At 33.3% G+C, this 22879-nt stretch overlaps 2 protein-coding genes across 2 annotated transcripts in view; one reads left to right on the top strand and one right to left on the bottom strand.

Annotated features, from left to right (window-relative positions):
* LOC109846860 (vesicle-fusing ATPase-like) overlaps positions 1-8981 on the top strand; it is a 34393-nt gene extending 25412 nt beyond the window's left edge. The window contains exons 4-9 of the transcript XR_002248581.1: positions 40-199; positions 267-320; positions 2466-2554; positions 7825-7975; positions 8161-8198; positions 8458-8981. The gene's annotated coding sequence lies outside the window, so the exon portion shown is untranslated. The remainder of the gene's footprint in view (positions 1-39; positions 200-266; positions 321-2465; positions 2555-7824; positions 7976-8160; positions 8199-8457) is intronic.
* Positions 9292-19671, bottom strand: LOC109846850. Its single transcript, XM_020416092.1, has 9 exons — positions 19111-19671; positions 17009-17284; positions 16701-16914; positions 16380-16489; positions 16075-16274; positions 15745-15848; positions 14991-15178; positions 14706-14905; positions 9292-9804 (listed from the first exon to the last, which is right to left on the bottom strand). The coding sequence occupies exons 1-9, from the start codon at positions 19325-19327 to the stop codon at positions 9568-9570; spliced, it is 1746 nt and encodes a 581-aa protein (XP_020271681.1). The 5' UTR covers positions 19328-19671; the 3' UTR covers positions 9292-9567.

The raw sequence follows: 22879 nt of genomic DNA, 5'->3' as shown, positions 1-22879 counted from the left end.
AATCATGTCGTCTAATCCATCAGTAATTTCAATGAATAGGTATTAGAATCATGTCGTCTAATCCATCAGTTCAAGCTTCTAATGAAGAACCCACGGTCGAACCCTCCGTTGAACCGATCATTGAACCCGCAGTAGAAGAGTCTTCTATTAAAACAGAGGAAAAATCTGAAAAAAGGGGAAAAAAGTTGTAGTTTGTGAGGTCAGTTGTAGTTGTTGATTATCACATTTTAGTTATTATATTCATTATTTTTTATTTTTTGGTTTAGGGCCTGTTATGGTGTTATGAGGTTTGTCATACAAAATAGCAACAAAGTCTTGAGGTAACTTGTCTTACTTGTCTTACATTGCGAGTTATTAAAATCATATGTATTTTTTGTCATATCTTATTCATATCTATTTCCTAAATATCGAATTAGTATCCGTATCCAAACCGTATCCGAACCTCTAATATCCGAACCGTATCTGTTTCTGTTTAATGCGGTTATCATAATGTTTTTTTCTTAGCGATGAATATCTGAACCGTATTCGTATCCATTTTTAGAAAGTGGATATGGTTATGGTAAGGGTCATATCCGAATCGAATGCACCCCTAGCTATATAACCCATGATTTTTGACCATTTCAAGTCTTTTCGAACCATTAGTAAAGAATTTTGCGATGGCCCAAATTCACGATTTTGTGAGATATAACTCTTAATTTTTGACCACTTTAAGTCGTTTCAAACCATTTGCAAAGAATTTCACGATGGTCAAATTTCCTAATTTAATGAGCTATAACTTGTGCTTTTTAGCAATTTTTATTCGTTTAGACTCATTGGCAAATAATTTCGTGGTTGCTAAAATTCACGATTTCATGAGCTATGTAACCCATAATATTTTGCCAGTTTTAGTCATTTGGACCCATTAGTGAATAATTGCGGAGAATCCAAATTCACAATTTCATGAACTATAACTTATAATTTTTTTGCAATTTATAGTTGTTCCGACCCATTAGTAAATAATTGTGTTGTCGCCAAAATTCTCAACTTCGTAAGTTATAACTCTTGATTTTTAACCATTTTTAGTCATTTTGACCATTTTTAATCGTTTCTAACCATTAGTGAAGAGTTTTGCGATGGCTAAATTTTTTGATTTCATGAGCTATAACCCGCGATTTTTGATCATTTTTAGCCATTTGGTCACATTGGCAAATAATTTCCTGGTTGTCAAAATTCATGATTTCACAAGCTATAACTCATGATATTTTATCATTTTAGTCGTTTTGACCCATCGGTGAATAATTGCACGGAGTCCAAACTCATAATTTTATGAGTTATAACCCACAATTTTTTGTCGATTTTAGTCATTTTGGCACATTGGCAAATAATTTCAATGTGGCCAATATTCACGATTTTTTGAACTATAACTCATGATTTCGGTAATGTTTAGTTTCGACCTATTGGCAACTAATTTTGTGATTGTCAAAATTCATGATTTTGTGAGCTATAATCCTTCTTTGTTGCCCTTTTTAGTCGTTTCGAAACATTGGCAAAAAATTTCGCAGAGATCAAAATTCATGAATTCTTGAGCTATAACTATGAATTTTTGCCATTTTTGTTGTTTCGACCCCTTGGCAAAATATTTCGTGGTGGCCAAATTTTGTGATTTCGTGAGATATAACCTATGACTTTTGGCAATTTTTAGTCGTTTCTTTCTTCTGGTAAATAATTTTGTGGCTGCCAAAATTTACGATTTCGTCACCTGTAACCCATGATTTTTGATCATTTTTTTAGTTTCGACCTATTGGCAAATAATTTCGCGGAGGCTGAAATTCACTATTTCATGAACTATAATCCATGCTTTTTGGCCATTTTTAGTCATTTCGACCAATTAGCAAATAATTTCGTGGAGTCCAAAATTCACGATTTCATGAGCTATAATTCATATTTTTCGATCATTTTAAGTCATTTCGACCTATTGTCAAATACTTTTGCTGTGGCTAAAATTTATATTTTCATGAGCTATATAACCCATGATTTTTAGCTATTTTAAGTCGTTTCGCCCCCATTGACAAATAATCATGCACACAAGGAAACACGGAAGCTCATGCATGCATGACCATGCAAATTGACTATAGAGCATACGAAATTACAAATGCATGATTTTTCCCTGGGAAAAAGCATGCATTTGTATGCTCTATGTCCAATTTTTAGCCATTTAAAGTTGAATCGCCCCATTGACAAATAATCAAGCACCCAAGGAAACAAGCATGCTTATGCATGCATGTGCACACAAATTGGCCAGAGTATACAAATGCATGCTTTTTCCCAGGGGGCTATATGCTTGAGATGACCAAAAAAATTTATTCCACTTTTTATTCAGTTTTATTATATAATATTGGTGTTACGTATGAGACTTCTTGTTTTAGAAATAAGTTATCTGTTCTTCTTTGGCTATCTTTGTGTTATATCTCACACTGTTACTTCAGGTTACTGGGGTACGTTGCTATTGGATCTCGCTTTTCAAATATTATTTCGCAAACATTGTTGGTTCTTCTAAAACAGGCTTCCTCCAAAGGTTTTCTCTATACCTCGCCCTCTGTGATCAATGAATAAAGAGTGTACACAATGTGTTAATTCCTTTGCTATAAGTGTTAAAATACATGTCTCCAACACTAATTTGTTTTGTAAATTCTACTTTTAGGTTTTCAAACATGCTTTTTAAGTGCTTTTTGCATTCATTTTGTCAATGCATCATTGCTGTAGAACAAAACAAAATAGCAAATTGAAACCATGTTTTCATTTGTTTTAAATCCATTGCGTCAACGAATATATCAAGTTCTTAGGGACAACACAGCAGCTCATACACTACTTATTTCTATTTTGAATTGGTTATGTACAGAAAAATGAATTAACAAAAAAAAGAACTTTTTGACCAGAAAATTGCAGTGTTTGTTCTTCTTATATGATACCCCAACAACAAAATGATATGAAACCCCAACTACAAAACAATCTCCCCAGCTCCAAACAAATGGGGGAAAATGTAAAAATAAAAAAATTGTCACAAAAATTTAGAATGAATTGGAATCTCTTAAACCTCCAGCTCCTCTAAGACGATGTCTATTGGAACCAGATTTCTTGCCCTTTCCACGTCTAGATGGTTGCTTTCTTGATGGGGTTGATCTTGATGTTGCTGCATTGTGGACTTCATTGGATTTTGACTTAGTCCATAACTCTTTAATCAAACTGGGCTGTGTATGGTGATTTTGGGATGCACGTTTTTTCTGTAATAAGTCTCTGTGATATGCTTGCACAATTTTGAGGTATGTTTAATTAATTGCCATTGGATGAAACAAATAAAAATTGTCAAAATTGTGGGTTATAACCATCAAAATTGTAAATTTTAAAGTAGCCATAATTAATTGTCATTGGGGTCATATAAATGGTAATGGAAAAAAATCATGAGATATAACCCATGATTTTTGGCTATTTTTAGTTGTTTTGACCAATTAGATAAATAATTTCTCGGTGACCAAAATTCACGATTTTGCGAGTTATCCTATAATTTTTTACTATGTTTAGTCGTTTTGACCCATTGGCAAATAGTTTCACAGAGTTTAAAATTCATGTTTTCATGAGTTACAACTTATGATTTTTGTCCATTATCATTCATTTCGACCCAAGAGAAAAAATTTCTCAAAGTCCAAAATTAACGATTTCATGAGTTATAACCCATTATTTTTTGCCATTGTTAGTCGTTTCGACCCATTGATAAATAATTTTGTAGAGACTAAAATTAATGTTTTCATGAGCGTAATTCACAATTTTTAGTCATTTTATTTGTTTAGATCCATTGCCAAATAATTTCGTGGTCGTCAAAATTCATGATTTCATGGGTTATAACCCATGATTTTTGGCCATTTTATTTATTTCACCCATTAGCAAATAATTTAAAATTAAAATTCATGATTTCATTTGATATAACCCAAGATTTTTGGCCATTTTTATTCATTTAAACCCATTGACAAATAATTTTAAAGAGGCCAAAATTCATAATTTTATGAGCCATAACCTACGATTTTTTGCCATGCTTAGTTGTTTCGATCCATTGACAAATAATTTTGCGGAGTAAAAATTAACGATTTCTTGAGATATAACCTACCATTATTTGTTATTTTTAATCCTTTTGACCCCTTGGTGAATTGTTGCGCAGTCTAAATTCACATTTTCATTAGCTAAGACCCACGATTTTTTTGGCATTTTAAGTCGTTTCGATCTATTTGCAAATAATTACGCGATGGCCAAAATTCACAATTTTGTGAGCCATAATCCATGATTTTTTACTATTCTTAGTCATTTTGACCCATTAGTAAACAATTTGGCAGTGGCCAAATTTCATGATTTCATGAGTTATAACCCATGATTTTTAAGAATTTTTAGTCCTTTCCACCCATTGAAAAATAATTTCGTGGTTATTAAAATTTACGATTTCGTGAGCTATAACTCATGATTTTTGACAAATTTTAGTCGTTTCGATCCATTGGCAATTAATACCATGGAGTCCAAAATCCATGTTTTTATAACCTATAACTCACGATTTTGGTCTATTTTCGTTCATTTTGACCCAAGGAAAAGATTTAAAGAGTCTTGAAATTCATGATTTCATGAGTTAAAACCCACAATTTTTTAGACTTTTTAGTCGTTTCAATCCATTGACAAATAATTTTGTGGAGGCCAAAATTCACTAATTCATGAGTTATAATACATGATTTTTGACCTTTTTTTAGTCGTTTCGACCCGTTGGCAAATAAGTTCGCAGAGTCCAAAATTAGTGATTTAATGAGCTATTACCTATAATTATTTTCCATTTTCAGTCGTTTTGACCAATTGGTTAATAATTTTATAGCATCCAAAATTCACGAATTCATGAGCTATTACCTGTAATTTTTTTCATTTTAATCGTTTCAATCTATTAGCAAATAATTTTACGGTTACCAAAATTTACGATTTTGTGAACTATAACCTATGATTTTTTTTACCAATTTTAGTCATTTCAACCAGTTGGACAAATAATTTCGTGGTGGCCAAAATTCAAGATTTTATTAGCTATAGCCCATGATTTTTCACCATATTTAGTCATTTTGATTCATTGGCATTACGGAGTTCAAAATTCATGTTTTCACCAGCTATAATCAATTAATTTTTTCCATTTTCATTCATTTTGGCATAATGGTAAAAATTTCGCAGAGTCCAAAATTCATGATTTTATGAGCTATAACCCATGATTTTTGGCCATTTTAGTTGTTACCCGTTAGCATATAATTTTGTCGGCACCAAAATTAACATTTTCATAAACCAGAATTAATGTTTTCATGAGCTATAACGTACGATTTTTTACCATTTTTATTTGTTTAGACTCGTTGACAAATAATTTTGTGGAGACCAAAATTCACGATTTAATGAGCTATAAACCACTATTTTTGGCCATTTTTAGTCGTTTCGATCTATTAGGAAAAAAAATTTGCGGATGCTAAAATTCATGTTTTCATGTGTCATAAACCACAATTTTTGTCAATTTTTATTCATTTTAACTCAAGGAAAAATGTTTTATAGATGTAAGAATTCATGATTTCATGAGCTATAATCCACGATTTCCAGTGATCTTTTAGTCATTTCCATCTAGTGACAAATAATTTTACGGAGTTCAAAATTCATAATTTCATGAGCTATAACCCATGATTTTTACCTAGATTTATCTGTTTCGACCCATTGGTAAAAAATTTCACAGAGTTCAAAATTTATAATTTCGTTGGCTATAAACCTACAATTTTTGGCCAGTTTTGGCTGTTTCGATCCATTAGCAAATAATTTTATAGAGTCTAAAATTCAAGATTTCATGCGCTCTAATCCACAAATTGTGGCTATTTTCAGTCATTCGGACACATTGGCAAATAATTTCACGTAGGCCGAAGTTCATGATTTTATGAGCTATAATCCATAATTTTTTTGCCATTTTTAGTCGTTTTGACCTCTTAGTAAATAATTTTATGGAGCCCAAAATTCACGTTTTCAAGAGCTATCATTCACCATTTTAGTCCATTTTTCTATTTAAACCTATTGACAAATAATTTCGCGAAGACAAAAATTCACGATTTAGTGAGCTATAACCCATGATTTTTTTATTATTTTAAGTTATTTTGACCCATCGGTAAATAGTTTCGCGGTGACCAAAATTGATGATTTAGTGAGCTATAACCCATGGTTTTTGACCATTTTTACTCGTTTCCAACCATTGGTGAAGAGTTTTGTGATGGACAACTTTTCTAATTTCATGAATCATAACCCATGATTTTTAATATTTTTTAGTAACTTGGTCCCACTGGCAAATAATTTTATGGTTGCCAAAATTCATGATTTCATGAGCTATAACCTATGATATTTTATTTTTTTAGTCATTTCGACCCATCGGTGAATAATTTGCACTGAGCCCAAATTCACGATTTCATGAGTTATTACCCACGATTTTTTACCATTTTTAGTCGTTTTGACACATTGGCAAATAATTTAACGGTGACCAAAATTCACGATTTCCTGAGCTATAACCCATGATTTCTAGTAAAATTTAGATATTTCGACCCATTGACAAAAAATTTCATGGAGATCAAAATTCATACACTCATGAGCAACAACCCATAATTTTTTAACCCCTTAGCAAAATATCTCGTGGTGGCCAAATTTCGTGATTTCGTGAGGTATAACTCATGATTTTTGGCAAAATTTAGTTGTTTCGTTCCATTGGCAAATAATTTTGTGGTCGTCAAAAATTATGATTTCGTCACTTATAACCCATAATTTTTTACCATTTTTAGCCGTTTCGAACTATTGACAAATAATTTTGCAAAGGCCGAAATTCACAATTTCATGAATTATAACCCATGATTTTTTTGCCATTTTTAGTCATTTCGACTTATTAGTAAATATTTTCGTGGAGTCCAAAATTCACGATTTCATACGCTATAGCCTATATTATAGTTTAAGATTTTTTACCATTTTAAGTCATTTCGACCTATTAGCAAATAATTTTACGGTGACCAAAATTCATGTTCTCATGAGCTATAACCCACGATTTTCAGCCATTTTAAGTCGTTTCGCCTCATTGCCAAATAACCATGCACTCAAATAAACATGAATGCTCATGCATGCATGAGCACACAAATTGGCCATAGAGCATACAAATGCATGCTTCTCCCCCGGGACTATACGCTGGAGATGACAAAAAAAAAAAATTATTGCACTTTTTATTCAGTTTTATTTAATAAAATTGGTGTTACGTATGAGACTTCTTATTTTAGAAATAAGTTTTATGTTCTTCGTTGGCTATCTTTGTGCGTTGTATCTCATACTATTACTTGAGGTTAGTGGGGTGCGACGCTACTGGACCCCGCTTTTCAAATATTATTTCCCAAACATTGTTGGTTCTTCTGAAACGGCTTCCTCTAAAGGTTTTGGCTATGCCCTGCCTTCTATGATCAATGAATAAGGAGTGTACACAATGTGTTAATTCCTTCACTAAAAGTGTTAAATACATGTCTCCAACACTATTTTGTTTTGTAATTTCTACTTTTAGGCGTTCAAACATTTTTTAAGTGCTTTTTGCATTCTTTTTGTCTAATAATTAATATTTACTTGTGCGTTATCTACCATTTTCTCTTCCATAGTTTTGACTCATCTATCAAGACAGTTAGCTCTTGCAGTTGCGTTCTGTTATTTTTTTGAATAATTCCAGTAGTACCAATAACGTAGAATTTTGGCTATGGACTGGTGGTAACATGCTATATGTTTTTGCAGGGTAAGAACATGTTGGTAATTGAAACGACAAGCGAGATGGGATTTCTTGAGTCCCTTGGAATTTGGGGTGCTTTCTCCATCAGTTAGTATTTGTGATGCTTTCTCCGTCAATTATCATGTTCCTACATTGGATAAGCGAGATGCCAAAAAGGTAAACCAATTTGAAAAGAGTGTTTCAGACGGGAATGGTCAATTAATATTGTTAGATGTTTTACATATATACCCTCCGAAACTGAAGTTTTTACTTTTACCCTCAACATTTTTTTTACTTGTTTTTACTTCTGAGTCTCATGACCTTATTTCTGCACGTACTGCGATCTCTCAATGTATTTGCAGAGGATGACATTGATTCAGCATCTGAAGCAGTCCACAACGTAAGATATTCTGTTCGACTTGTTTATTTTTAGATTTGTTGCATTTTCGCATAATGGCACTATTCATCAGCATGGTTGAAGCGACTTTGATCGAATAGACTTCAGCTGAAGTCTTAGTCCAGGACCTCTGTTCAAAAAACATTCCTGATCTAATCCTTGTATCATTTTATTTTTGAGGGGCTTACCGCGATCTATTGCCTTGTTGTGGTAATATGCGATCACAGAGAGTAGGTTTTTACACAATTAGGTTATGTTTCAGATGCAGCTGAAGAAACTATATATGCCCGAGGAAATGGCTGCTCAGGGAGCAAAGGGTGGAAGTTCAGAAAGCTAATTTACCCTGGCAAAGAGAAGATAGACATGAACCATTTCTATGATATTTTGGGTGATATTGTGTCGTTCTGCTGTTGAGAGCCCTTTGTTGATTCTTTACGTGCGGGATTTCTTTTCTACATTTTGCTATCTTCGATTGGGTTTTTTCCTCTTCCCACTCTTTTCCTTTTTCTGTGAACTGGATTTGCCCTATTTTGTTGTAGTCCTCCTTTAACTACTATCGGCAAGAGGGTTTTCAATATGGGGATATATACGCGCCGAACGCATGATTTTTTTCCTACAGAGGATTGTCTTTGGTCTGATACTCCTATTGTACGTCCATATATTAATCAGTACTTAATTGAACGATATAGATTTTCTGATCTTGTATCTGTAGAGAAAGTATGTACGTTATTATTAGACTCAAGGATGTCACCAAAATTTGAAGGTAAAAATGTACCCATGTATAGTCTGAATATTAAAAAAACCATAGATCTGTCATCTTGTTGTGTGCAAGGAATCTTGATGCTGAACAGGTAATAGCGCAATTGTGATGTCAGTGAAGTTTTTGATGAGAAATGTTGAAGAGACGAGGCCGAAGACTAAGAATAAAATCATTGAAAAGGAGAGCAACTTAGGATTGGAAGCGACTAATATTATAGTGATGCTTGTGTGTTTCTACATCCTAATATATTATTAGCAAGTATAGTATCGTTTTGAAAGAGAGAACAAAGTCTGCGGGCTTTAAGTCAATCCATCATTGCTGAAGTACAAAACAAAATAGCGAACTTAAACCATGTTTTCATTTGCTTTAATCCAATTGCATCAACGAATATATCAGGTTCTTAGGGACAACAGGCAGCTCATACACTACTTATTTCTATGGTGAATTGGTTATGTACAGCAAAAATGAATTAACGGAGGGGGGGAAACTACTTTTTACCAAAAAAATTACAGTGTTCGTTCTACCTATATAAAGCCCCGACCACAAAACAATCTCGCTAGCTCCAACTAACGGGGAAAAAAATGTAGAAATCAAAGAAATTGTCTCGAAAATTTAGAATGAATTGGAATCTCTTACACTTCCAGCTCCTCTAAGACGATGTCTTTTGGAACCAGATTTCTTGCCCTTTCCACGTCTAGATGGTTGCTTTCTTGATGGAGTAGACCTTGATGTTGCTACATTGTGGACTTCATTGGATTCCGATCTAGTCCGCAACTCTTTAACCCAACTGGGCTGTGTAAGGTGATTTTGGGACGCACGCTTTTTCTCTAACAAGTCTCTGTGATATGCCTGCACAATTTTGAGGTATGTCTAATTACTTGCCATTGGATGAAACAAATAAAAATTGTCAAATTGTTGGTTATAACTCATAAAAATCGCAAATTTTGAAGTAATAATCAATTGTTATCCGGTCAAATAAACAATAAAGGACAAGAATCGTGAGTTATAACCCAAGAAATCGAGAATATTGAAATTCGCACAATTAGTTGCTAATGGATCGAAATGAAATAAAATGGACATAAATTATGGATTATAACCCATGAAAATTACAAATTTTTAATGAACCATACTTATTTTCCATTGGGTTAATATTAATAAAAGTATGGATTATAACACATAAAAATGCATAGTTGGCTTTTGAAATTTTAATAGCTATTTGGTTGAAAACAATTAAAATAGACCATAATCGTTGGTTACATAACCAATCAAAATTGCAAATTATTTAGTACGCATGGCAGTTGTCCTTGGGTTGAAAAGAACAAAGAATTGTCACTGGGTCAAAAAGAACGAAAATGGGTAAATATCATGTGTTTTAGCCCATAAAATCATCAATTTTGAAACATTTTTAGTTAATTGACATTAGATAATTGATATTAGATTGATGTTAGATAGAGGAACGAAAATTAACAAAAATGGTGGGTTATATATGCCCCATAAATATTGCTCGGTTTGTTGAAACATTTAATTGTCATTTGGTCGAAACCAACGAGAATGGATTAAAATGATAGGCTATAAATCGCGAATTCCTGGTACAAGTGACTAATTGTGCGTCAAAACAAACTAAAATAGGCAAATATCAAAGGTTATAAATCCATTATAATCGTGAAGTTTGATATATGCATACTTCTTTCTCATGGGGGTAAAAACAAACAAAAGTCAACCAAAAACATGGTTAGTAACTCATAAAAATTATGTGTTTTGAAGTATACATATTTTGTTGTCATTACATCGAAACAAATGAAAATGCACAAAAATCATGGGTTATAATCCATGAAACTTTGCGAATTCTGAATTGTCCACCCAATTGCCATTAGCTTGAAACAGACAAAATATGGACAAAATATGGGGGTTAAAAGCTCATGAATTTTAAGATACCCATACTTAATTGTCATTGAATAAACAAACAAAAACTGCAAACAAACTTAAATTATAACTCATGAAAATCAAGAATTTAATATACATATTACTGCTTGCAATAAAGAAAACAAAAAAAAGCCAAAATCGTTGGTTATAACCATTTAAAATCACAAATTTGTAATAGTCATAATTAATTGCTATTAGGTCGAATGAATGATAATGAACAATAATCATGAAATATAGCCTACGAAAGTCATGAATTTTGAACTTCATTGAGTCAAAGAGTCAAATGAGGGTTAAGGCCCATGAAAATCACGAATTTTATAGTACGCATAATTAATTGTTATTGGATCAAAACGAATGAAAGTTGATAAAAATCGTGAGTATATAGCCCATGAAACTTGTGAATTTGCAAGAACATATAATCACTTGCAATTGGGACAAAAGAAACCAAAATTGTCAAAACCATGAGTTATAGCCTATCAAATCACGAATTTTGAAGTAGTCATAATTAACTGCTATTGCGACAAATGAACGGTAATAGACAAAAATCATGGGTTATAACCCAAGAAATTGTGGATATTGAAATTTGCGTAATTAATTGATATTGGGTCAAAAAGAACAAAAATAGGAAAAAAGAACTATAGCCAATGAAAATCATGAATTTTAAAGTTTCATATTTATTTGTCACTAGCTGAAGAAGAAAAATTGACAAATATTATGTATTATAGCCCATGAAAATTATTGTTTTTTATTAAAAGAAATTTAATTTACAATGGGTGGAAATCAATGAAAAGCATGGATCATGACCACGAAAATTGTGAATTTCGAAATATGTTTAATTATTTGCCATTGTGACGCGAACAAAACAAACATTGTCAAAACCGTGACCTATAACTCATCAAAATCGCGAGTTTTAAAGTGCTCATAAATAATTGTTATTGGATCGAATAAACTATAATTGACAAAAATCGTGGGTAATAGTCCATGAAATCGTGAACTCTGAAGTATTCTTAGTTAATTGTCATTGGGTCAAAGCGAGCAGCAATGGACAATAATCATGGGTTATAAACCATAAAAATTGTGAACGTTTAAGTTAGCATACTTATTTGTCGCTGGGTCAAAACGAATGAAATTGAAAATTAAGTTGTGGGCAAGGTTATCGATAGCGGATAACGTTGTGTAGTAGTGAGGTATCACTAAGGCTATTTGGGGCTATTGCAGCAAAATAGTGGTAAAAACGCAAAGTCAAATAGCGGTCTAATTTAGATGCGTATAAATATTCATAAAAATGAGAAAAATTAAAGAAAAATCTAGAAAATCTAAAAGTACATATTTAATGAGTTAAAGAAACCCTAAACATGAAATAGCACTGTTTTAAAAAACCTCCGCCTAGTCCGCTTAGGCGTTCGCCTAGGCCTAGGCGGTACCTGGGCCGCCTAACTAGCGCCTAGCGTCTAGATGGTATTTAGGTTGCCCACCTAGATTTTACGAGCGTTTAGGGGAGCATTGCCTGCTTACGTGGATTGCGCCCTGTAGGCCTTGGTTGTGATTTTATGTGTTGTAGCCAACACGTCCTCCAAACTCCATTAACCTCCAAATATGAACACCTCCACTACCTCCTCCGACCTTCAACAAAACCTCATCGACCACCACTTAAATAAATAAATAAAATCCGCCTAAACACCAATTCGGCATCTAAGCTTTCTGTAACATTGACATTCCCTATCAATTATTGTAATTAAAAATAAAAAAAGAAAACATCTTAGGTTCTAGCCTTGTTAATTATTATTTTGGCTATTTAGTATCTAAGTATGCATGATTTATTGTGGACCTAAAATTGCTATCTTTTTTTAAAAATTTATATGAATTTAATACATATTGTAATTTGAGTTGAGATGAACTTATAATTTGAGTTGAGAAGTATAAACATACAAAGAGCTATTGTAATTGGTAAACCAAACAATTTAGTTAATAATGTTGGTATTTTAGTATTTATGTATCTTTGATTGAGTATATATATATTTATCTTTAAGTATCACAATTAAAAGAAATGCCCAGAAACTGCTTAGGCGCCCGCCTAGACGACTAAACGCTGGGCGCCAAGTCCGACGCCTAGAAACGCCCAGCGTTTAATGTAACATTGTGAAATAGACATGTAACCGTCATACAATACTGAAAACGACTGGAGGAGTCAAAGAGTTATCATCTTGGAGAAGATGAGTTGAGCAATAAGAGGATTGCAGTAGGAGGAGCTCACAATGAGAGGAGGTGAGAGGAAGTGCTGAGAGAGGTACAAGAGGCTGAGGGAGGAGGCGGGAATACGCCGAAAATCACTGGAGGCGGTGGGAGGCAGTGGTTGCGGGTCAAATTTAATTTTAAGAAAAGAAACATCAAACTGTTTTTAAATAACGGTCAAAAAGCGGATTTTGCTCGCAATCGCCCGCTATTCACCGCTATAGCGTGCTATTGACCGTTTTTGTAAGCAAAAAACGCATATTTCGCAATATGTCATTGCTATTGGACGATAGCGTAGCGGCAAGGGACCGCTAACGCTTTTAGCGCCATTTATAACAGTGGTTGTGGGTAGCCTATAAATTATGTAGTTTCACGAAAGAAAATTTAAGAATGTGGTCGGTACCAACAAAGCTAGACTAAAAGCATGTATTATAACCCATTAAAATCGCGAATATATTGGTACACATGATAAGAGTCAAAATGAACAAAAATAGGCAAATATCATAGATTCATAGCCCATAAAATCACAAATTTTAAAATATTCTTATTTATTGCCGTTGGATCGAAAACTAACAAAAATGGACAAAATTTGTGGGTGAAAATTCGTGAATTTTAGGGTACACGTATTTAATTGTCATTGGGTCAAAGAACGAAAATTGAAAAAAAAAATCATTGTTATGAAAAGAACGAATATTGACAAAAATCGGGGAATAAAGTACATAAAATTTGTGAGTTTTGAAAATCATGGGTGATATAGCCTATGAAAACTGTGATTTTTAAAATATGCATAATTAATTGCTTTTGGGTCAAAGTAAACAAAATTGACAAAAATTATGGGTTATAAACCAAGAAAATTATGAATTATGAAGTACATTGGTCATTAAGATAAAATGAACAACAATTGTCAAAATCGTGGGGTAACCCATCGAAAGCGCGAAATTTAAAGTTAGTCACGAATAAAACTGCCTAAAAAATCCCATAATTTAAAAGTTCAACAAGAACACCAAACCCTTTATCCTACAATTTTTGGTCGGCTGCACGAATCTTATAGTTCCATTTAGTTGCTTTAACGAGCATCTCTTCCGTTAAGGTTACTCTAAAGTACACTTCTTGGTTGCTTCCAAGTAAGTTCTATTACACCTACCTCTACAAATGCACCAATTTCTTATCACTTGATTCTCTCATTTTATCCTTAATAAAAGCAATCTCTGACCTTCATGCTACTCATTTTCTCCCTATGTTGTTTCTTAATTGCCCAACATTTTGATCTGCAAGACATTGTTAATTTTTTTAGTTGTCCTATAAAATCTTCCATTTCAATTTTATAGGTTTTCTAATTGAAGCATAGCAAATCAGAAATAACTCTTATCAGAAAGGCTTGTGAATATTGGAAAAATTCATAGGATCAATTAGTAATTAGTGCTCTCCTTTTACTTCTCAGAATACCCTTTTGATGATCCAGAAAGGCACAAATGGGATCACTTTGAGAATGGTGAAATAAATGAGGCAAACTCAAAACAACCCTATCCTATCTTGAACAGACCTCAAGAGAACATGAACGAACATCACAAGCTCATAATAGAACATGTAAATACCTGAATGACAAAGTTGCGCCTTTCACAATCCATGAACATGAAGGGCAACCAGTTTGTTTTAAGTCTTATTTTGTCCCTCGTAGTGCTGAAACTCAGTTGATCCCTGGAAGTAAAGCGATCAACTTCATTGAACCACAGACAGGTGAAGAGGTTTGTAATGGGAATATGCTCTCTGATGATCACACAGCCTTCAGGCACATCTGCAGATTAGAAAAAGACCATAAATACAGGGTTTCCTATCTTGACTCTATTAGAAACGGAAGTTACATATATCTACGTACTGACCACTAGTAATAGGATATTTGTCTGGATAAAAATGAGTTAATCCCTCCCTTTTGTAGAACTCGATTTGGTAGTCAATGGAGGCATTTTCATATTTCCCCGCAGCTTTATTAGCCTCTGCTTCCTCAAATACATCAAACCGTTTGTAATGCTTGGAGATTGCCAAAGTGGCATTATTCCGCCACAAAAACCTGGAAGATCATATGTGCTTTGTGCATCATCCAAGTCATATTAACTATCATTTAGTCCAACAGAACTTGTAACACTGACGATCTATATTCTACATGCGTGCATCTATGTGCTTTGTGCATGCAGGGTATGGCTTCAAACTTCAGGAGTAAATTAGAAGTTTGTTCCACCTACCTAACTACATGATGAGACACTTGAATGGATGACCACATAATTGATCTTGATCTACATACCATAAAATGTATCTGGACTAAAATTATATGATCTGAACCTATGGGTGCAAAATGAAAAGTTTACAAGTCACAATATGGATGGCATAAAAGGTTTCATGCAATTTTTAAATACATACATTTTTATGACATGACAACCAAGATTAATGGAATGGATCATCCATTTGGGTCACCAATAAGAAAGTTTGAAATGTAGGAACAAACTTTTAATTTGTTTCCGCACTTCTGTGATTTAAAAATGTTAGAAATGATATGGGTGCTAATATCAGGAGGCAATGATTAAACACACACTTACAGGAAGCATGAACACGCGAATATTAAAAATCAATCAAGAATACCTCTCCAGAAGTTGGTAGGGGTCAACCACAAGTTCCAGCTTTCCATCAATCCAAACAGAGAACCGAGCATTAGGAAAAAGTCTGTGAAGTAAAAGTTTCGGAACCTGGAAAAGGCTGTATGGTCAGGAAGCCCTCTTCAGGACTTCTTTTAATTGAGAAATAACTTCATTTTATAATTTGTTAAACTAGTTGACTTCTTGTTCAAATCCATAATGATGGCTAGTACAGATGCATAAGAATCATACTATAAGCAACATGCTCAGATGACCCATATGAGTTAGATTATGAAGACAGAAACCAAGCAAAAGAAATTATAAAAGGAAACGATACCTTTCCTGTGCGTCTTGCATCTGCATAAGGAAGATCACGAACAACTACCACTCTCCACAATCCAACTTTTCTTGTGCTAACAAGAGCACTGGAATTCTTTATAGAGGCTTCAGTTACTTCATCCACAAACATATAAAAGCAAGCTGTTCTCCTTGAAATTTCACGAATGTTTCTTGGTTGTTGCATAACGTCGTAATTTCCTAAGACACGATATAACGTTTGGGAGACCATTAAATGGAAAAGAAACTGAAAAAAGTAAACCATCTGAAAAGGCTGAAAATCCAGTATTATTAATGCGTAGGTACCAAATATAGCTGAAGCTACAACTACACCACGACACTGCTCCATCTCAAGAATATCAGCCTCGTCTATGTTAAACCCAGTCCCTTGACCAGGTTTCTTCCCTTTAGCAAATCTGTAGTGACAAAAAACTGTAATTTGATATACTACTATCAACTAGAAAAATACATTGATATATTTGTGTCTGAAAAGGGAGTGAAGTCTATGTGGGGCACTGAAGTTACAAAAAACTGGTCCCTCAAAGTAAAACGTATGAAGTAAAATTTCTCTAACAATAACAAAAGCAGATCGAATAAACAGCAAGTTTATGAACATATTAGATTTACCCACAGTACACAGTCATTGTCTCCTTTATGTCAAAAGACGCCTCCCTCTGCTTCAAAGATGGATGTCCCCCAAATATGGAGCCCCCATTAGACTCATCTGCCAGCAAGTTCTCTTCAGAAACATAATGCAAATTCTTAATAACAGGTGATATTGACGGCAAAGTTGGCATGTAAGCCACAGCGAGATCCACAGGGACATAGCAAACATCACATGCTAAAAAAGAAAATGGAACCATCAGTATTATGATCAACTTAACAAGAATTCAAATTAAAGCCAACAATCAAGAATCCATGAACATAAAACTTACGACGTGGACCAGGGCGCTTTGGATTGACTTGTGAAGGAGGAAGTGAGAAATTCTCACAAGGATGATGCAAAGGAATTGGCACTGGACGAAACAACGAAAAAGGTTGAGTTTCATTCACAAAAATATCATGTTGTATAACCACTGTTTCTTTGTCTTCAGTTGCAGGAGCTGGAGGAGGCCTAATATAATTTGATGATATCCTATCATGGTCTACAAGATTCCAAACATGATCTGAATAACCAAAAACCGTCTCAGGATCTGCTGGCTGATTTACATCTGTAAACATGCCATTATTAAAACGAAAAGTTAGCTGAAACATACAATTTCAAAGTAAACACAAAGCAGATAACACCATTGATTTGGAGAGTTAGCTCCAAAAAAATTTCTATGATACATTTAATTAGGGCTGATCAAGGTTTTAAATATCGGTTATCGGGAATTTATCGGACGACCAAAATTCTTATCGGATAGCGGAAATCGGGGATATATCAGGGATAAGTAGTATTTATCGGAGTGATATACTAGATGGTGTGTATATATAATATAATAACTAAAAAATGTAATCTAACCATGCTTAATGAAATATAAACATACCAAAATGTAAATCATCATGTTTAGAATCACTAACCAATTGTAGAAAGCAAAACTTGCATCTTGACCGCACGATGAAACCATTTGATTGCATAGCCTTACTTATCGGCCGATAATCCCGATAAAAAAACCTTACTTATCGGCCGATAAGTACCGATAACGCCGATAACTCCCCGATAACTTGCCAAAAACGATAACCGATTAAAAATCCAAGTTATCCTATCGGAGAGCTCCCAAATCCGATACCTCGGCCGATAATATCGGTTATCGGCCGATATTTAAAACAGTGGGGCTGATCCCACAGCCCCCCTATAGCAACAATCAGGGTTAAACTTGTTTGAACTTGATATATACTGCCTTGGCCGACTTCCCAAGGCCAGCTTATATCCTTTAACGCAGTGACTAAATGCCAATTCCAAGTACAATAATATCTATCTTACTATTTTAATAATATTTTATTTTGGAGCTAATATGCAACAACATTACATTGTATTATCTCCTCACAATCATTCAATTCAAGAAGTTAGCCATACAGGGTTATGTCAGTTGTACGTTACAGTCGAACAAACATAATGTCCACATTTTAACCAATAAACAAGGTGAATGCTTAATTTCATCTACTATTAGCCCATCTCTCCTTGAAAATAGAATAAAAACATAAAGTATTTGCAGGTTAAACCCAGTAGTTAGCCGCGACCTGAGGGTCAAGTCAGTTATACGTTATAGTCGAGCAAATATACTGTCCACATTTTAAACAATAGACAAGCTCAACGCTTAATTTCATCTACTATTTTCACAGCCCATGTCTCCAAGAAAACAGAATAAAAATATATAGTATTTGAAGGTTAACCCAGTACTTAGCCACAAACTGTCTATTCAGGTTGTTAACTCCAATTAAAATGCCAATTTTCCACGCCTATGAGCATCTAAATTAAGAGGTTTTTAAAAAAAAAATTCTAAACTCATTCTTTTATCCTGAAAGGATAAAGTACACTAAACACCCAAGAGCTTTCAGCATTTTGCAGTAAACCCCCAATAACTTTCAAAATGCCTTTTTTATATTGTTTTTTGGTTCTAATTCACGGAAGTTACCTACAAAAGTGTAGAAACTTATTGGGATTTTTCTGCAAAGGTTATTGGGGGTTTAGCGTGACTGAAAGTTATTGGGGGTTTACCGCAAAATGCTGAAGGTTCTTGAGGGTTTAGTGTAATTTACCCTTTTCTAAACCCACAACTCCAAAATCATTCATGCACCCCTACCTGATTACTTCAAAAAATAGATTCCATGCTTGACCCTTCAACGTAGGGTATCAACGCAGAGTTGGGTTTAAGTCAGAATGGTGTTTTTAACACAGATTTGGCAGGTTGGGTGTTTCGGACGCTGTGTCGAATAAACACATTCAAAATTAACACTTGAACTGACAATAAACTCCAATTCCAACTCAATTTTTCATCATCCACTACAAACTACCAACTCGAATTAAACGAAAATGGGGGAAAAGAGATGAAACCTCTACTGATCAAGAAGAAGGAGAACAAGATAGCCGCAACCGAGATGAGAGAAAGCAACAGCAACATCGTCGCCTTCTTCCTGATCGCAATCCTACAGATCGACCACAGTCTCCTCTCCTTCGAGTTCTTGCGAACTGGGTAATCCTGCTGCGATTGATGCTGCAACGATCCATAACTCCCTGTTGATCGAAGTCCCAATGACCCTGCTCCGATCATCGTAACTCTGACCCCACGAGATCCCCTCTCATCTCCCCCAATCTCTCTCTATCTCTCTCTCTCTCCCTCCTTCAAATAATCGAAATTCGAACCCCAAATTCAAATAAATAAACCCTAGATCTGGGCGCCGGCGCTCAATTCGACGTGGATCCTCTCGAATCTCGGCAGATCCGAGGGGATTTAGTTACTATAGAAAGAGGGATGAAATCAACAATGGATGTATTGAATCTAGGGTTTCTTGGGATTCTTGAGATCGAACGGCGACAGGATCAGCGTCGAGATAGAGAACCGAGGAGAGAGAAAATTCGCAGTGGAGAGAGAGAGAGAGAGGTGGAGAGAGAGAGGGAGATTTAATATTGTCTGTTCTTGAAATTTACTGCTGACGGTAATTTTTATTCGCCGCGTCTCTTTTTTGGGACAATGATGTTATTATGCTCTTTACTGCTAAGTAAGTGCCTAAGTGGTGGTGTGTTTAGAATAGGGAGTGTATTTATAAATAAACTAGTTTCAGACTGTTTAATATACAAAAATTGATGTACCAAAAGAATGTAAAATAAAACAGTAATAATATATAAATAGTCAGAAATGATACAACCTAAGCTGCATATATGTTTGACTTACTATTAAACTGTAAAAAAGAATCAAAATATAATTTCCCTATTATCATAACAAAATAGATAAAATGTCTCATGTCTATATGATTAATACTATAATATTTTGTTATACCAAGTAATTAGTATGCAGCATAAAGTTTAGTTCCAAACAAAATATTTAAAGCACATAGAGATATTTGCCAAGTATATATATCTATGAATCAAAACAATAATTATCAATATATTGGTAAACAAAATATCTATCATAATCATATCAAGTAGTTAGGTTTCTCAACGCAAAACCACAAAATAAATATGTAGTGCATACAAAAGTTTACTAAATAAAGTTTTAGACCAGAATACTAAATATAAGTTTCAGACATCATGAATTAGATAGAGATTTTTCAAAAAGGAGCTTGAACTCTCTATACAATATTCTAATTCACTTTTTCAATTTTGATATGTTTTTGCTTTTTGTTGCTAGATATTCCCAGAGAAATCAAATCTACTGAAACTGAATGCTCGACATCAGATTCCAAAAATTTTCTCTTGCAAGGAGTAATGTTATCCGAGGAACAAATTTTAACTTCATTGTCACAAGTGACCAATAGTGAGCCATGTGTTTCAGTATAACATAATAGTTAGCATGTTAATGAGGTTGTAGGAAAAGATTGTTGTACAATTAATGTGAAGAATCAAGAAATCAATAGTAAAGCGAAAAGAAATTGGCAATCCAAAGTGATAATGATGAAAGTTGTAGCAACAAAAAATACTACTCAAAAAGATATTAAAAATTTTGGTATTACATTTAGAAGGATTACTATGACAACCTATAATCATAAATCTTCTCGGTGAATTCCAGTAATTAAGCTAGCTACTTCTCTCAATTAATCTATGGTTAAGTTTTTCATGATCAAGTAAATGCATGGTTCAATTAAGTATTTAAATTTTTTTAATTTGTACATCAAGGAAAAGGTGGTGGAAGTTTTTGATGTAAAGTGTCAAAAGTTAATTAGAAGCTTTACGGGACTGATAATGGGTCATTGACAAATAGAACACAAGCCATAAATAATGTTATCTAAACTTCAAGCTTTCATTTGTTTTGAAAACTTCTAAAACTCAAATGGTAAAAAAACCTTGTATTATTAAAAGTCATTATACTCATATGTTAGATAAGAATCTGACAACATATAATGCATTCTTTTAAAAAATCTAACATTAAAAACATATTCTACACATTTTGGGAAAATAAAGGCATGTTTATTTTATCTATTTAGTTAGCATACTAATAAGATATAAAGAAAAGATTTTTGCACTGTTAATGTGAAGAATCAAGAGAACAATAGTAAAACAAAATTCAAAGTGATAAAGGTGAAAGAAGCAGCAACATCAAAAGAGTATTTGGAAAATAAGTATTGTGAAATATACAACAAAAGAGAATTTGAGAGTTTTGCCTTGTCAGGTTATCCCCTTGATCATCCAGCAAGAAATTGAGTAGTCCATCTATTTTTTTCTTTTTCACTCAATTCAGGCTCCATTTGAACTTCCATATTAAATAATATATTTCACTCAATTCAGGCTCCATTTGAACTTCCATATTAAATAATATATTTCGCATGTTTGAAATGTGTTCATCTAGTGTCTTCAGGCTCCATTTGAACTTCCATATTAAATAATATATTTCGCATGTTTGAAATGTGTTCATCTAGTGTCTTATTTCTTTTCAACTTATGTGTCATATACTCTAGCTTTGTTGGTTTGCGATTTATGGGATTGCGAGCCTAGTTTGATGATCATTCCTTCCCCAGAATGCTAATGTTATTTTTCTTGCACCTCGTTTCACAATCGCCATCAATAAAAAATTAAAAAAAATGTATGTTAGTATTTGTGATTAGAACCCTAGATGGGGAAGGAATGGCTCCAAGTTTTTACATAGTGGAATGTATAAATTTTATAGAAATAAATATTTTTCAAACTTAAAAAGATCTTTTGCATAAATACCTAGGTAACATTCACAAAATAGAAAAAAAAAATTAATACATATATTATTGATCTTTTGCATAAATTTTATAGAAATCAATTTGAATTATCGTGTCACTGAGACCAACATGAAACCAACCTTGACCTGAGAAAGTATAGCATTGCAAAAGTAAAAAACACTTCAAAAAATAATGTTCTAAAAGGAAAATAAATAATTAAAGCTTATACGACAACATGATTGGTTACAAGTTGGCTAAAATGACACAAAAGATAATTTAGAGTTTGTTCCTAATCCTTAATAGACTTTAAAAAAATTTATAAACTAAAGATTAATGCTAAATCTAGTACACTTTTATATAATGAAAGCATCCACATAAGCATATAAAAGTACTAAAAAAGTTTATGAAAATCCCTTCTAAAGGTTCCTAATTTACTAAAAAAAAACTATTCTATAAAACATTCAGAAAATAGTGCATTTCATTCATTATGTTTACTTTTTTATTGAAACATTATCGATCTTTTTCCACCTTTATCTTTTTTGATAAAATCAGACTACTTTTAGATGCCGAAAAAGATAGTAAAACCTTAAATTAAAAGTTAAATTTACAGATATTAATGAAAGAATATCAAACAACTATTTTTTCTAAGTTTTAAAATTTTAGTCGTTTTTTCGTGATTTTGAATTTTTAAGGGTGTGTTCTCCAAACTTTGAAACTTTGAGAGTGTTTTTTAAAAGTTTTAATTTTAAGTTGGTTGCTTGTAATTTTCATGTTTCATATGGTGGTAGTAAGTTTTCGAATGTTAGAATATTTCTTACAACTCTGAATTTTGAGGGTATTTTATGCAATTATTGAAACTTTGAATTGTTTGTTGCAAAATTTAAATTTGTAGCGGTCTGTTGATAATTTTGAGATTTTATATATATTGGTTATAAGTTTTTAAATTTTAGGGTTTTCTGTCTTTTTTTAATTTTTGAAAG

Source organism: Asparagus officinalis, chromosome 1 (assembly GCF_001876935.1).
Source record: "Asparagus officinalis chromosome 1, Aspof.V1, whole genome shotgun sequence".
Lineage (NCBI taxonomy): Eukaryota > Viridiplantae > Streptophyta > Magnoliopsida > Asparagales > Asparagaceae > Asparagus > Asparagus officinalis.
Note: the sequence above shows the minus strand (reverse complement) of the source record. Positions and strands in the feature narration are given on the sequence as shown.